Consider the following 14,327-nt stretch of genomic DNA (forward strand, 5'->3'; position numbering starts at 1 on the left):
CCCCCCCCTCCCCTCCCCAGTACAGTGCGTTACCTCATCGGAGCTGAGTAGGTGCGTGTAACGAGCGTATGCGCGCGTTGTGCAACTCCCTGATCCTCGAAGAGAGAGAGAGAGAGGAGAGAAGCACTGTATACGTTCGATCGGCCTGGAAGCAAAACAATGTGCGGCTGGTGTAGCGCATAGTGGAGAGGAAAACTAACTCTGTGCAGCTGGTGCTGCGCGGCGCGTTGGTGTGCGTTTGTTTATGCGCGTAGATTAGCCGCACGCTCGTACTCGCGCGCGGGCAGTTCATTCAACAGCCAGCCGTGCGCTTGGACGCGCGCGACTCCCGTCGTCTGCGTTCCGCCGACGACGCGACGTTTCGAGAAAGCGAGCGGAGAGGATATCGCGCCGCCCCGCGTATTTGCCCAGTGAATCATCCCCGTCCGATTACGCACGGACGCGCGCCTGTACGTGGATATTCCGTCGTGCTCTCGTATATATACACGTCGCTATAGTGTATGCGTGTTATTGTTGACGACGTGTCTCGGGGAGAATCAGACGAGAATCAGACGAGAACGAATCGCTAATCGGGAAACGACCGTGGTGCCTATATTCTTTCATAGGAAAAGGGACTTTCTGAAAGTGAACGCTCTCTCTCTACCCCCTACCTGCGTCTGTTTATTATTACAAAGGACTCCAAGTAAACGCCGAAAAAAGAAAAGAGAGACAGTGATATCTGGCGTTAGAAGGAGAGAGAAGAAAAACATAGAGAGAAACCTCGTTGCATAGTCTGTTTATTGTGCTCGCGACAGTTTGCGTTGCGTGTTCCGCGCGTCAACATCGAGAATGCCGAGTGCCGAGGAGACGACGTATCTGATCGGCGTGATGCCGGACGGCGCGGCGCAGGCGGACGCGTTCCTGACGCGCGACGTTGACCTGTTGGTGTCGCAGATCAAGGAGAACCTACGGCTGTCCAGTCTGAAGGCCAAGTCCAGCATCAGCTGCAAGAACAGTCGGCCGTCGCCGTACCGGGTGCCGGCGCGTTCCTGGGCGGATCCGGCTGCCGGCTGCGAGGTCTGCGGTCTGCGGTCCAACGGCCAGCAGCAGCAACAACAACAGCATCACGTGACTGCTGCCCATCACCATTATCATCATCATTATCACAACCATCTAAAGAGGAGCGAGAGGAGGGTGGACGATGACCCGTACGAGGTACTTCAGGAACTGCTGCGCGAAGGCGGCCTCATCAAGGAGGCGGTCAAGAGGCTGCAGGAGAACCTCGACGAGCTCTCGAGCTCGGAAGTGGACGAGGACGACGTGGTGAACGATGAGGAGGAGGAGGACGATGACGACGACGACGTGCGACGGTCCGGTGGTGGATATCGCAGAAAACCGTATTTCTACGACTCCGAAGACGAGCCATTGCCGCCGATGTACGACCCTCTGGAACTGTGAGCCGCCCGATGGCGATGCTTGGGGAAAACTTTTACAGACGTTCCTATACGTTCTCGTCGTGAACACAATGCCGCTTTATCCCGTGGCCCCTTTTCCGACCCGTTCTTTTCCTTTATTTTGCTCTCAGTGGAAGAAACGAGATTTTAGGTATCGCTTCTTTTGTGACACGGGACGGAAAGTGTCTCGAAAAGTAGAGGATTCCGTTGAAGAAGAAAGGAAGAAGGGTATCCTATGTAAACGCGTTTCGGCCGCGTGGGAGACGACGGCGTGTGCGTGCACCACGTACGTGCGTGTGTGTAAACACAATTAGGCGAGAACTCGCCTTACATGGCCGTGTTTGTAAATACGCTGCGTTGTCGGCGCTGCGCGGCGCGGCGCGATAGCTTCGCCTGCATCGACGCTCGCGGACGGACCTACGTGGAAGACTTATGGCCGCCAACGCGGCCCGCACCCCGCTCGACTCGCTTCACCACCGTTTCGAAACGCGCACGCGAGATGTTCCTTTCCTCTATACTGTTCTACATCGCTTCGGTATATCTCGAGATCATTTATTAAATATCGCTGGCGAACTCAACGTAGTGTCGCGACGTGCCTGTTTCTATCAATGTAGATTAACTATAATCTCCTCGATTTTACTTTTCATCTTTTACTCGTGCCCCTTTCTATACTAATGTATAGTCTAATTTTAATCTCAGTTCGCGACTTTTTCTATTTCTAAGAATTAGAGAAAGATGGAGAGTAAGTTGAATTGTAGTTGAAGTTAATCTACGTCGCGATAGAAGCCGGTATAATTTGTAGAAACTACAAACAGATAAAAAGTAAGTCAAACTGAGATTAAAGTTAATCTACGTTGGTAGAAATAGCCGTTAATGCGTCATCCGCGCGTTCAGAAGCCATACGCAATATGTTCCTTTTCTGTATTGGTGCTCCGTAGGGTGTTAACGATGATTATCGGTATTCCGAACCGTTGGAAAATATCATTGGCGATAATCGCAGTGCAAGGCCGATACGATTCTTTGTATACATTTTCAAGTACCGAGCAACAAATATATGTACATATAAATTGTGTATTTAGTGTATAAACACGCACATGTATATCGATATATATGCATATCGAATACATATATAACGAAAACATTTTCTAAATTTCGATAAATATTTAAATAGTATTAACGCTAAATTTTAGAGTAAGTGTTTATTTACTCAAAAAAATGATACCTAAATCTTGTATCAAATAATATACATAGTTTTCGCAGCAAAATAATTGCGCAGCCAAACGGTTGTAACATCCTCTTTAAAGCCCAAATTGTCTCATTTTTGCTGCTACAAATTCCTCGACATTGTCATAATGACGTTGAGGCAATAATACGGTTCAAGCTGATGTTTTAAGCTTGGAATATGTTTACATTTGATAAATATTTATTAAAATTTAGTGCATTTTTTCAGTGCGTATGTGTTAATATATTTGTTGTGCATGGTATCTTGTAATTTTTAAAATATCGATAGATATCGTTATCACAGTGTAGAGTACCCGTATCATATGGATGATTCGTCGTAAAACACTTCATTAACGCTTCAAATACTAAGCGAATAACGATTAAACATATATATATGACATATTTTCTTTAAATATATTTCATTTGACGAAGCTCTGCTGGTTAGAGATTTGTTATTTCTTCGACGTTTGATGAAAAGACATCTGCGACTATTTTTTTAACGTCCTCGCGCGCGTTGTTCTAAAAATTATTTATTATTAATTATACGTTCGTACGGTATTTGAAGAGTTAATTTAGCATATTCATCATCTCGCGCAGACTATCTTGGTCGAATTGCATAAGAAGTCTGTGTTAATTAATTCCGAGTAAGCGATTCGATTGTAGCATTAAACAAGAAAGAAAGGTATAATAAAGTTTTAGTACAATTGTATCTGTTTAATAATACAATTATTTGTTTTATGTAATTGGAGTTTGTTTGCGAGTGGCATCGGAGGATTTACAGTTTAATATCCCTATAGAGATAACGACTGTAACTTGGCATAATAAAGAGTCTTTACAACTTGCCTAGGATACCGTAAACACACAAGTACTACAAAACAATAGTTGTTAATTAGTTTGTAATTATTGTATGACAGTCTCTTTCTCGAACCCGCATTATTAAACGTGAGTTTGCCGTTCGAATTCGAAAAACGGTACCGCGGAAACTTTTTAATCCTCAGAGCCGGGAACATAATGTCTGTCTTCAAGATTTCACCGCCGGTTACCTGCGAGTTAAACGGCGAATCTTGCTCGCCTATCGATTTACTGCGCTGAATCGTTATCTCACGCGATGCACGAGAACCTCCCGTCGACGTTCTATAAATGGAAGCTTTCCGTTAGAATCAGAATGCCACCCGCAAAGAAATCCAGAGTCACCGAGCGCGACGAAGGCGGGTCGTCGCTGTTATAACTTTTCGAACAAAAATGAAGTCAAAGTTCAACGAAGGACAATCTCCGCGTTGTCACGAATTAAATTACAGTACTTACAAATGTTTTAGATTCGGCACGTTTTTTTTTTTTAGCACAGACTTCGCATGAGAATATAAAGTTGTACCGAGCACGTACGAGAGTGATGAAGAGAGAGAAAGAGTACGTGAGTATCAAAAATACTTTTCGAGTTGTTAGACATGGACAATCAGGTCCTGATCCAGGATTACACAGTCAAGATTGCTATAAAACTGGAAATCAGGGAAATGATCAGAAAAATCAGTCTGGAAATTTTGTAGATCTTTTTTTTAGTAAAATTACAATTTTTAGTTTTAAAGAAGTTTAATGCGTGTACTTCACATCTATGCAATTTTGGCATACTATTATACTAATCTAATAATTAAATAGAAGCAGTGTCAGCAATATCAATAGTAGATAATAATTAATAGTAATTCATATTGCTATGTTAAATTGCTCTTACAACAAAATATTTGACAATTTTCGAATTAGAATGAAAATACATAAAATGTCGAAGTATTAAAAGTATCAGGGAGAATCATGAAGTTTTGTCTAAAAATCAGGAAAAAGTTGCATAATTTTAAGATGAGGAATTGTGACAATCCTGATAAGTCCATTTTGAACGAGTAATTCCCGTTTGCATCAACGTAGGTTAATTTTTACCTTGGTTTAACCTACTCTTATCTAATTCTAAGAATTAGAAAAAGATAAAGAATCACATTAAGATTAAAGTTATAAATTATATTTTAAATAAAATTAGTTACAGTTTTTTTATCCTTTTTCTATAACAATTTTGCCAAATTGATGTTAACATTCTTACAAGATAGGACACAATCTTTACAATTGCGACATAACAAAATAATGTTACGAAATTAGATTTAATGGTGTTTTTTTTTTGTACTAAAGAGGACCCAAAACGAGGGTCGAAACGTATACGTTATACTAATTTAATAAATTGTATATTTCATCCTGTGTTGGCTCTTATAGGCATTACTTATTATATTTTAATTTATATTGATGGAAACGGATATAACTCGCGTATTCGCGACCGATCAACGATTATCGATGCCTTTGCATGGCGGAAGTATTAGGGGGACACACAGAGACACAATGATCTCATTTATTTTTTCATGAAGAGCGCAACGAGCGGACCAGCCGATCAATGTAAGGCGAGATCATTGATAGCTTAACTTAGGCTCGGTTTAGTTTCCGACAGCTGCGTCCTTAATCTTAAAGGGTATAAGATACTGTCGTTCGTTCGACAGTATCTTGGAAAAACGGAAATAAGGAAGAAGGGTCAGAAAGAAGCTTTTTACACGACGACGTTTACGTCGACAAAGAAGTATCGGACTGATATTCATTTTGTAAACGGAAGTTCCGTAGCTCAGTTGGGACTGTGTCTATTTATGAAATTGTATGTCGAGGATAGAGTGTGATTTGGAAATTCATTAGTAGAATTAAAGGACTTACGAGGTGAAGAGAAATCGCTAAAAAATTTCAATCGTCGTACGTTTAGGGTAAAGGGCGCTGAAGTATTAACGAAGAGACGTAAGAATGTCAAAGATTTAGGTAAGACGTTGCGGGGAATCCCCGGGAGAAAAGAGAAAAAAAAAAAAGAAACAGACGCGAGGGAGGAAGTAAGGACCGCGCGTTAACGTGGATCTGTATAATAGTAGATAACGTTTTTAGCTTTACGTCCTTTTCTCTGTGCATGTTTTAGTGCATAGCTACTTATCGCTATCGATCGCTAGAGGAGAGACACGCTGTTACATACATTGTATTCGCACGTACAAGCTCGCCTGTACGCGTGCGTTGCATGAGATGGTGCTCCATTGTTGCGTGATTCATTTCACGCGAGGATGGAGAAACGAGAGACAGAGATCCATCCGTACGTTGAAAGAAAACGTACTAAATTTTAATAAATAATTGAATAGTGTTAACATTTATCTCTACGGAAAAAAATAAACATTTGCTAAATAAAAAATAATAAATCAAATTAATAATTCTTGTATTATAAATAAATATATGTTTATATTGAGGGTACATATTTCACCCTGACACACCGTTCAAACGAATATTTACTAAAATTTAGTACATTTTTTCTCTTACAATTAGTGTAATACGTACGGGGCAACTGTGACGTCACTTGTTGAGAATGATTAAAGAGGATTATTATTCCTCGCTGTCGCCACTGCAGCTCATTATTAATTTTTCGTCGCTCGACGTTCTATTCCGAAACCTCGCAATCAATTCAAAGGAGCCCTCGATTATTCCCGGGAGCGCGCGAGTGACGTCACAGCTGCAGCGTCCGGGATTTTATTGTAGATGTGGCGTGAAACGCGGTCGCGGCACATACGAATGACGCAATAAAACGACACACTTGTATGTAGCGCGACACCAGGGGCGAAGAAACGAGGATCTTTTCGTGGCTTCGCGTCGCTCTCGAACGACGGTTTGCCGCCTTATCCGACTAATTAGATAAGCTAGCAATTAGTACAACACCGCGCGTATACCTATTGCGAGCGGAGCGAACGAATTGCGTCAGGATTCCACGTTTCCGGACAAAGATGCATGTGTGCGTGCGAGAGTACATGAGTGCGAGCGAGAACGTGTGTGAAAGAGTTACGTTAGTCACATTTCGTTTTTTCTCTTTTTCCTCTCTTTTTTTTTTCTACGAGTGAACGCAACTCTTCTTTTCCAAGTTCGTCGTTAAAAGAATCGTGCATTATGGAAACTATATCTCGTTGTGATCGCCGGGCTCACATACCTGGCAAATCTTAATTATGAAAAATAAACAAGTTCAAAGTTTCGATGCAGATATACATGTGTATGTACTTTACGATTTCATTCCTGCAACCCTCTCTCTCGCTTTAGCTATAAGTATATCAAATGTATTGTACCTATTGTATTTCAAGCGGTTCTACGTAAGTCGAGTTATAAAAATGTTTTATTTTTTAATATATATGTAATAATAAAGTTCAAGTATCGAACTTGACGTGTGCAAAATTCTAGGGTAGGAGGCGTTTCTTTGACTAACTGCACACAAACGTTACCATAAATCTCTCTAAAAAATGAGATTGTAAAAAATCACTATTCTAATATGTTAACACAAAAAAAAAGAATAATAGGTCATCTTGGAGAAAACATATTTAATGTTACCATTGTAACATCTACGTTCACCTCGATCGGACGAACTTGTAGTGATGGTTCTGTCTCACATGCCTTTACAATAAATACACTCGCATCGATAACAGGAAATCAATCCGAACTATGATTGTCTCTAACGCATCTGTAAGAATCGCTGAAGAAGGACCTGTGAGTTCCGAAACGTACGACATTTTTTGTTAGTTTTCATTCGTTTTTTTTATATTGTAAAATTTAAGAATAATAATAATTATTATTTAATCCATTTAGCTTGTGATTTAGACCGTTTAATTATTTCATTTGCATTGCAAAAAACGAGCGAAAATTAATATTTAATGTTGAAATATCAAATTTTCACAAGAATATTCAAGTAATCAACTTCTTGTGTTGTTTCATTACTTTTACATAGTAAATATCGTTTATTTTATACTATTTCATTAAAATTATTTTATTCAAATTATACGGATGTATTTGTGATTTTGGGTGTGCATTGATAAGGCACGTAAAATTTTGAGCACTTTACTGTAAAACCATCCTAAGTTCGAAAAGCTACAGAAGCAGCAGTTCCTATGTGCGTGCATGTTTCGTTCTCGCTATTGACCGCGCGTTGTCACGCGAAAACTTTCCACCGATCGTCCGCGTTACTCCTCCGCTCTCTGTCCCTGCGTCTCTCGCTTCCCTCTTCCTTCCATCGTCGTGAAACGTCGACATCAAACGGTTCTGCCTGATGTGTCTGATGATGGAGCGTGCCACAAATACATCGTGGACGCTGGTATTATACGGGACGTCTTGTCATTATCGTTCCGATATTGCGAGTGAGTCTTCGCTTGAGGAAAATTTTCGAGCTAATCGCGAGATCGCTTAAACGTAAACTGGACTTGTTTTAACGTAATCTATTTTTATGCGGGTTTCAGTATTATAAATTATTTAGAGTGAAATTTCGCTTTAAAGGGTGAAAATTGAGCCAGTCTTGAAAAGGAGTGGTTCCAATATTCAATCTTTAAAATCTATTTTTATTTCAGTCTATTCTTATTTCAAAACCTTTTTAAATAATGTCTTAAGATATTAATACGGCTTTCTGATTGGTTTGTGACGTCTTAAGACCGTATATAATTGAGACAATCTGAAATATTTAAGAATTGACCGTATATATATAAATTCTATCGGCATAAGAGTGAGATTTCACTCTTCAAAGTGAGATTCACTTTAAAAGTTTAAGGAAATATAGATTTCTATAACGTTTTCCAGGAGGCGTTTAGAATGAATTCCTGTGAGATTGATCTTAGGGCAATATTGACCTACGTTTCGTCAAATAAAGTCATTGTTAGGAACGGTGGTACACTAACGGGACACCCCGTATAAACTGGCAGTTCACTGGCCTTCTGATCGTTGGCGCGCGTTAAAGCCGCTTCTACGTGCCAGTTTCTAGAAGATTTGCTTTCAACTTCGCATGCTTGCCGATCTATCTTGGCGTTGATAGTAACCGTGAGACGCCGCGATAAACCGCTGCGATATTACGCGAAACCGCGATATATTTACCCCGGCCCGGCGCGGTGCGGCGGATTCTGATATCGCGAAGGTCTTTCAGCGTTTAATATATCCGTATTCCGGTTGAGTTTCCGATTCTTTAATATCGTGCTGCGAAATCCGAAAGCTCGCCGGGCTCAAGACGTTGACGTGTAGCAAGCGAATTGGTAGAGCGAGTGCCATTTCACAGTAATTTCCGCAAAAGCGTCGACTGCAATAATGACCATAATAACGCAGCGGTAAATTATGGCTTTTCGGGGTCCTATAGAACGGATGTAGAACGATACCGGTTTTTTACAAGCCATTTTGTCCGACGCCTCTGAAATCAACACGAAAGAGAAAGATGGAGAGGGAACAGGGAGAAAAAGGTTGGCCCTCTCTCAATTTCAGGCAAACAGGCAGGTCATTTAATAATTAACCGCTTTCAGAAATTAACGGCAGCTGTTTCGCCGACACGACACAATTGTTTTATCGCGTTGCGTAATGAAACGACAGTTCATTATTTCGTGTCTTGGGATTTTTTTAATTCACTGTGAATTGTATGTACATATATTATTCGACGTCCGCTTCCTACACGTTTTACTTTCTAATAACTCAATTATTTCGTAATACAACATATTCATAATGTAATATCTTTTTTACATTCAGCAGATATATACCGATAATTTATTTCGTCCCGAAATTTATAAATATATTGCAGGTAATATTTTTTCGTAACGATAAAAGTTGAAGGGATTAACGAGCAAACTTGACCTCGACGAAAAGTCAAATGTCATCCTGAGACGTGCTCGAAAGCTGAGCTTGTTAGAAGTCGGCTGTTTTCCGCGAGTCACCGCTCGTTCGTTGTCAAAGATTTTGATCGAGTGACTAGCGACATTTCTCGATATTTGCAGCAATGTGTGTGAAAATAAATCGGACCGATAAAACTGTAACGTCAGCTTCGTGTTTGAAATGTTACGTTACTTCGCGCAAAAGTATTATTCGACACTGTTAAATATCAAAGGAACAGTGGTAAGTCGATTTCTGGAGTTGAATAGTATTTTATGACTTTCGATTTGCACGCGTGTCAAAATAATGTAAATCAATCCATTTCTCTCTGTGATTAGTTTCAAAGTAAACGTCGTTCATATTAAATAACGTGTATGCATTTGCCAAATAAACTGAATTTGATTCGCGAATTCAATATTTGTTTCATTTCATTGTTTTAGTTAAATTAACTGTACACCAAGTGGCGATCTCTATAGAAATAATTAAAAGTAAACTGAAACTAGGTATAATTTTATACTACGAATTTTTAACAATGGACGGTATTACAAAATCTTACCTAACGAAGTGATCAGTTACCGTTAGCGGGCGACCTGTCGCAACGATCTCGTCTCATTACGTGGATACCGTGCGTTTTCTTACCACTTATGTAATTAGAACTTTCCCGAATGTAATCGCATTTGCCGGCGGGTATCGCGTAATCGAAGTAATCACGCGCGTATGTTACCGGTCGACGCGAAAATAAACGACGGAAAACTTGCTGACCCAATTCGTCCGTTTATATTATGCGTGTTGTCCACCATCTGGCGTTATATGCGTGCGCGCGCGTGCATGACACAGATGTTAATTTTGCATTAATATATGTGGAAACGTTTATGCGAGAGCGCAGCGACGGCACATGTAAATCCATTAAGTACATAACGATGATTCTTTGATTCTTTATTATGCATGAAAGATTCTTGTCCCAAATTCACATTTTTATTCATTTTGACGAACTTTCTACAAAAGAAATTGTATTTAAGAAAATTATTTATTTTCAGTGGGTCCTAAAAGCTTATTCTTTTGTATTAAGATATTTCTTTTCTCTGTGTACACGATGAAAAACATTGTATATTTCTTGTTAACCATTTGTGTTGAATTTTTTAACATATTCGAGTGGTAATTTAACATAATGTGATTATGTTATATTTAAAGATTTTCTATTAAATTAATATTCAACGCGTTCTTAATGTCAAAATAATAATTTATGAATAAGTGAACAAGTATAACATAAAGTAATGTGTTTCATGTAAATTCTAATGAATGAATAAAATACGTTATTTAACATATAAATTATTAATTATACTAAAAAATATGCTTTAATAATTTATATTTACAAACTGTGTCAGCATTACCTTTTTGTGATGATTTTTTTACACATATGTTATTTTCTAACATATTCATCTTATGTTTAGATGAAATTTGAACGAATCGTTTGGAACATGTAAAATGTATTTCTCGCTATATCGAGGCTTTCTGACGATTGATAAAAGTAACAGTAACTGACACGCAATGCTCGCGCAATCAATATACAAAATCTCCATTTATCGGTTTTTCTCATTCTAAAGTGGGGTGATAAATCTTTCGTTTTATATCAATCATATATTTAATTAATTATGCCGACGGCAATACTTTTTATCACGTTTCGCATTGGCAAATAGCGCTTTATATAATAGGTACGTGTAATGCTCGAGCGACCTTCGGGCAAGGCCTTCGAGCTTGTCGTTAGTAAACTGAGAATAGGATCCTACATCGGCTAGAGTTTGAAAGAAAACCTTGCGCTATAATAAATGCGTACGCGAGACGGCATCGTGTCGTAATTTTTGTTTGGCGATGTTCTTGAGGGTAAAGAAACGGTACGATATGAGAAATAAAATCCTGTTTCAAGATGTTTTCGGATTCCGATATAATTTGATGAAGAGAGGGAAACCAGGACAGCCGGAAACGGTCGACAAGAGTACGTGGTACACGTGAATCAGACTGGTAGTGAATCATCGATTGTGAGTTTCCATTCGCCTTTCGATCCAATCCTTTCGGTTGTTTCGTACGAGAAACGCCATGTTGGCGTTACGTCATCCCGAAATGTATGCGCGATAACCACTATCTCAAATATTGTCCTACAGGTTACATAATTTTATTTAATTTTATATAATTTTATTATTGATATAATAAATAATTTTCCTCACTATATATACGGTCATTTGGTAAAATAAACGATTTTATCTAATATTACACGTACAATTACTTCTTATACTTACATATGTAATTATCGGATTATATATAAGAATTTTTCATATAAATTTTACATAATGATTTCAGGGACTCCGTCCCACGATTACATTAAGTGATTATCCCCTCGGCGATAACGCGATAAATGATCAACTCGCACTATCGTGGTATTATTAATAACATGCAATGTTTTCGTAAATTGTGGAGATGTACTTGAGATTCACTTATCTTCGTAACTTCGTCGGCCCACATTATTTTTCTACTATACCGAGATTGTACAGCAAACGAGGTCGATAATCTTCGTTGATTTCTCAGATCGGCGGGGCCGTAAGTCAACAATTCGTCTAATAACAGATATCGGCCTTGTCTGTGTGTTGACACAGATTTCGGCGTAAGATAGCGAACGCCATGCGACCTAGTTGGATAGGAGGGATAGAAAGAAAGAAGATGAACGAGAAACAGCCTACACTCATTAAGAAGCTTCCGGTGATGCGACGAATAAATGGTACAATATACATATATATCTATGAATATTGATTAAATAAACATGAATATAAAAATATTTTAATATTTTAATTTCTCCGAACTCACGATATTTAATTACAGAAACAGTTTCAATTCTTATTGGACCGTTAAATTTTAAACCGAATGAGATAATGCCGAGACAAAGCGATCTAAGTTAGATCACGAATGCTTCCAAATAATTACGTGTAAATTGATCTTATACTACGAATGCGCATCGAAATTTTTTCAGACTTAGAACGTAACACTAATGAACTACCGCAGTAATATCACGAGCTAAATTGACTAACAATTTATTGATGCTGTTTACGATCTTATATCAATCTAGTAAGACATTAGTAAATGTTGAATAACCTATTAAAAACTAAATAATATTAATTTTTCATTGCGGAAAATATACTATCAGTTTTTTAACATGGCCGGAGACACTACCGCGTCTCTTGACCTCGGTCGGAAGTCAAACCCGGGTTTCTGGCATTCCGTGCGAGATTTAATTACAAGTTTTTTCCGCAAAATATATAGTACTACGTACTTATAATAATAATAATAATATCTTTTTATTCAAGTGCAAAGTTAATAAGAAAAGTATAAGCAAATGTATATAAAAATATATCACTCATTTTCCACGACATACTTAAAACAAAAAACAGATAAGTTTTCCAAAAAATAAATTTGAAATTAAAATTTTGAAATATTACTTTTCAAATGCCGTTTTGATGTAATAACTGTAGATGTAGAGGGATAAAAATGTTCTTTTAAAATGTTAGGTGTACATACAAATTGGTTCGGTCCGTTTTTGTGTTCAAAAATGCATTTATTTCAAAGCAATGAATGAACAGATTAATTAAAGTATTGTCCATCGCTGGCTACTACTTTTTCCCCAGGCAATTTTCGAATTCCATCTCGAAAAAATTTTGGAGGCGATCATCTTTTGGAAAACGGACCGAACTAATTTGTACTCCCAATATATTCTTTTTTTTACTATGACCTAACTCAAAGATTGTTATTTTTAAGTTGTTTACAGAAAAGGAATGGAAACATTCCAGGTGACAAATTGACGTTATTTGTTATCATTTTGACGTCAAAATGACGATAAATCGATCAGCTTGCTAATTAGAATATTTTTTTTCTGTAAACAACTTAAAAATAACTATTTTTAGATCATGCCATTATTATAGCAAATGAGAGATATACTATAACATAAATATAGCAGAATTAAAATATTTATTTACTTCAGCTTACATTGCCAAGAAGGGATTTAGTTAACAAAAAAATTTTAATCCACACACACACACACGCATACATACACATTTATCCATATCATTAAACTTTTTTTTAATACTCTATTTACATTAATTATTACTGTATCCTAAACCCACTTTTAATAGACTAGAATTATGCAAAACGTACTCTCCTAGATTTCTTACACTAAATTACACATCTCAGTTTTTCTAACATAAATGTATTTATTTATTTACTGCGTTTTTTTTTACAAACAAAGACGATCTCTCTAAACATTAATTGCGAGTTACGCAAAACTCATTCTTGTTGTTTTTAATTATTGTTTATCCGAAATCAAACATATATGTATATATGACGAGAAAATGATTAGATCTGTTCTTTCTCGCATGATTAATTTCTTCTTTTTTCTTCAACATGGAAAAAAGGAGCAAAGATAAATTATTGAAGTTGAGCTAAAAATAGGCCTCTCTCATAAATGTGTAAGCGACAACTCGCTTCTCATAGTTTTTAAGTTGGCAATGCGCTCGTTACCAGACTCCCTACCACAGCGTGGCGCTGTGCTATGGAGAAGAGACCCTGTGATTGGTCGACAGTAATTCTAAGTTCAAGAATACGTTAAGAAGTCGCGTCCTAGACGCTCTGCAATAAAGTGTGTTTTTAACTAACGTGTGTTTCATCCTAGATCTTTCAAGCTATTCCTGACATCTTTCCATCGTTTCCTTAACCGGTTACGTTTCTATTTCTACCCCTCGATTAACCTTGTCGAAACCTTACAATTGTAACATTTGTAGTGAAGAAATGTCTTGGAAAATAAAGAAACAGCGCATTTCAGCGGATCGGGACGGCGTTTTGAGCATGCGTCAAATCACGTCATTGTCGACCGCGCCGCGTTCGGGCGCTGTCGGCCGGAGTCGGCTACCACGTGCCGCGCGACCACGTGAC

At 38.3% G+C, this 14,327-nt stretch overlaps 1 protein-coding gene across 1 annotated transcript; it reads left to right on the plus strand.

The window, feature by feature from the left end:
* The first annotated feature begins 805 nt into the window (after positions 1 to 805).
* Positions 806 to 1,530, plus strand: LOC108780097 (GSK-3-binding protein). Its single transcript, XM_018547689.1, has one exon. The coding sequence runs from the start codon at positions 829 to 831 to the stop codon at positions 1,435 to 1,437; it is 609 nt and encodes a 202-aa protein (XP_018403191.1). The 5' UTR covers positions 806 to 828; the 3' UTR covers positions 1,438 to 1,530.
* The last annotated feature ends 12,797 nt before the right edge of the window (positions 1,531 to 14,327 follow it).

This window comes from Cyphomyrmex costatus, unplaced genomic scaffold (assembly GCF_001594065.2).
Source record: "Cyphomyrmex costatus isolate MS0001 unplaced genomic scaffold, Ccosl1.0 scaffold67, whole genome shotgun sequence".
Taxonomy (NCBI): Eukaryota; Metazoa; Arthropoda; class Insecta; order Hymenoptera; family Formicidae; genus Cyphomyrmex; species Cyphomyrmex costatus.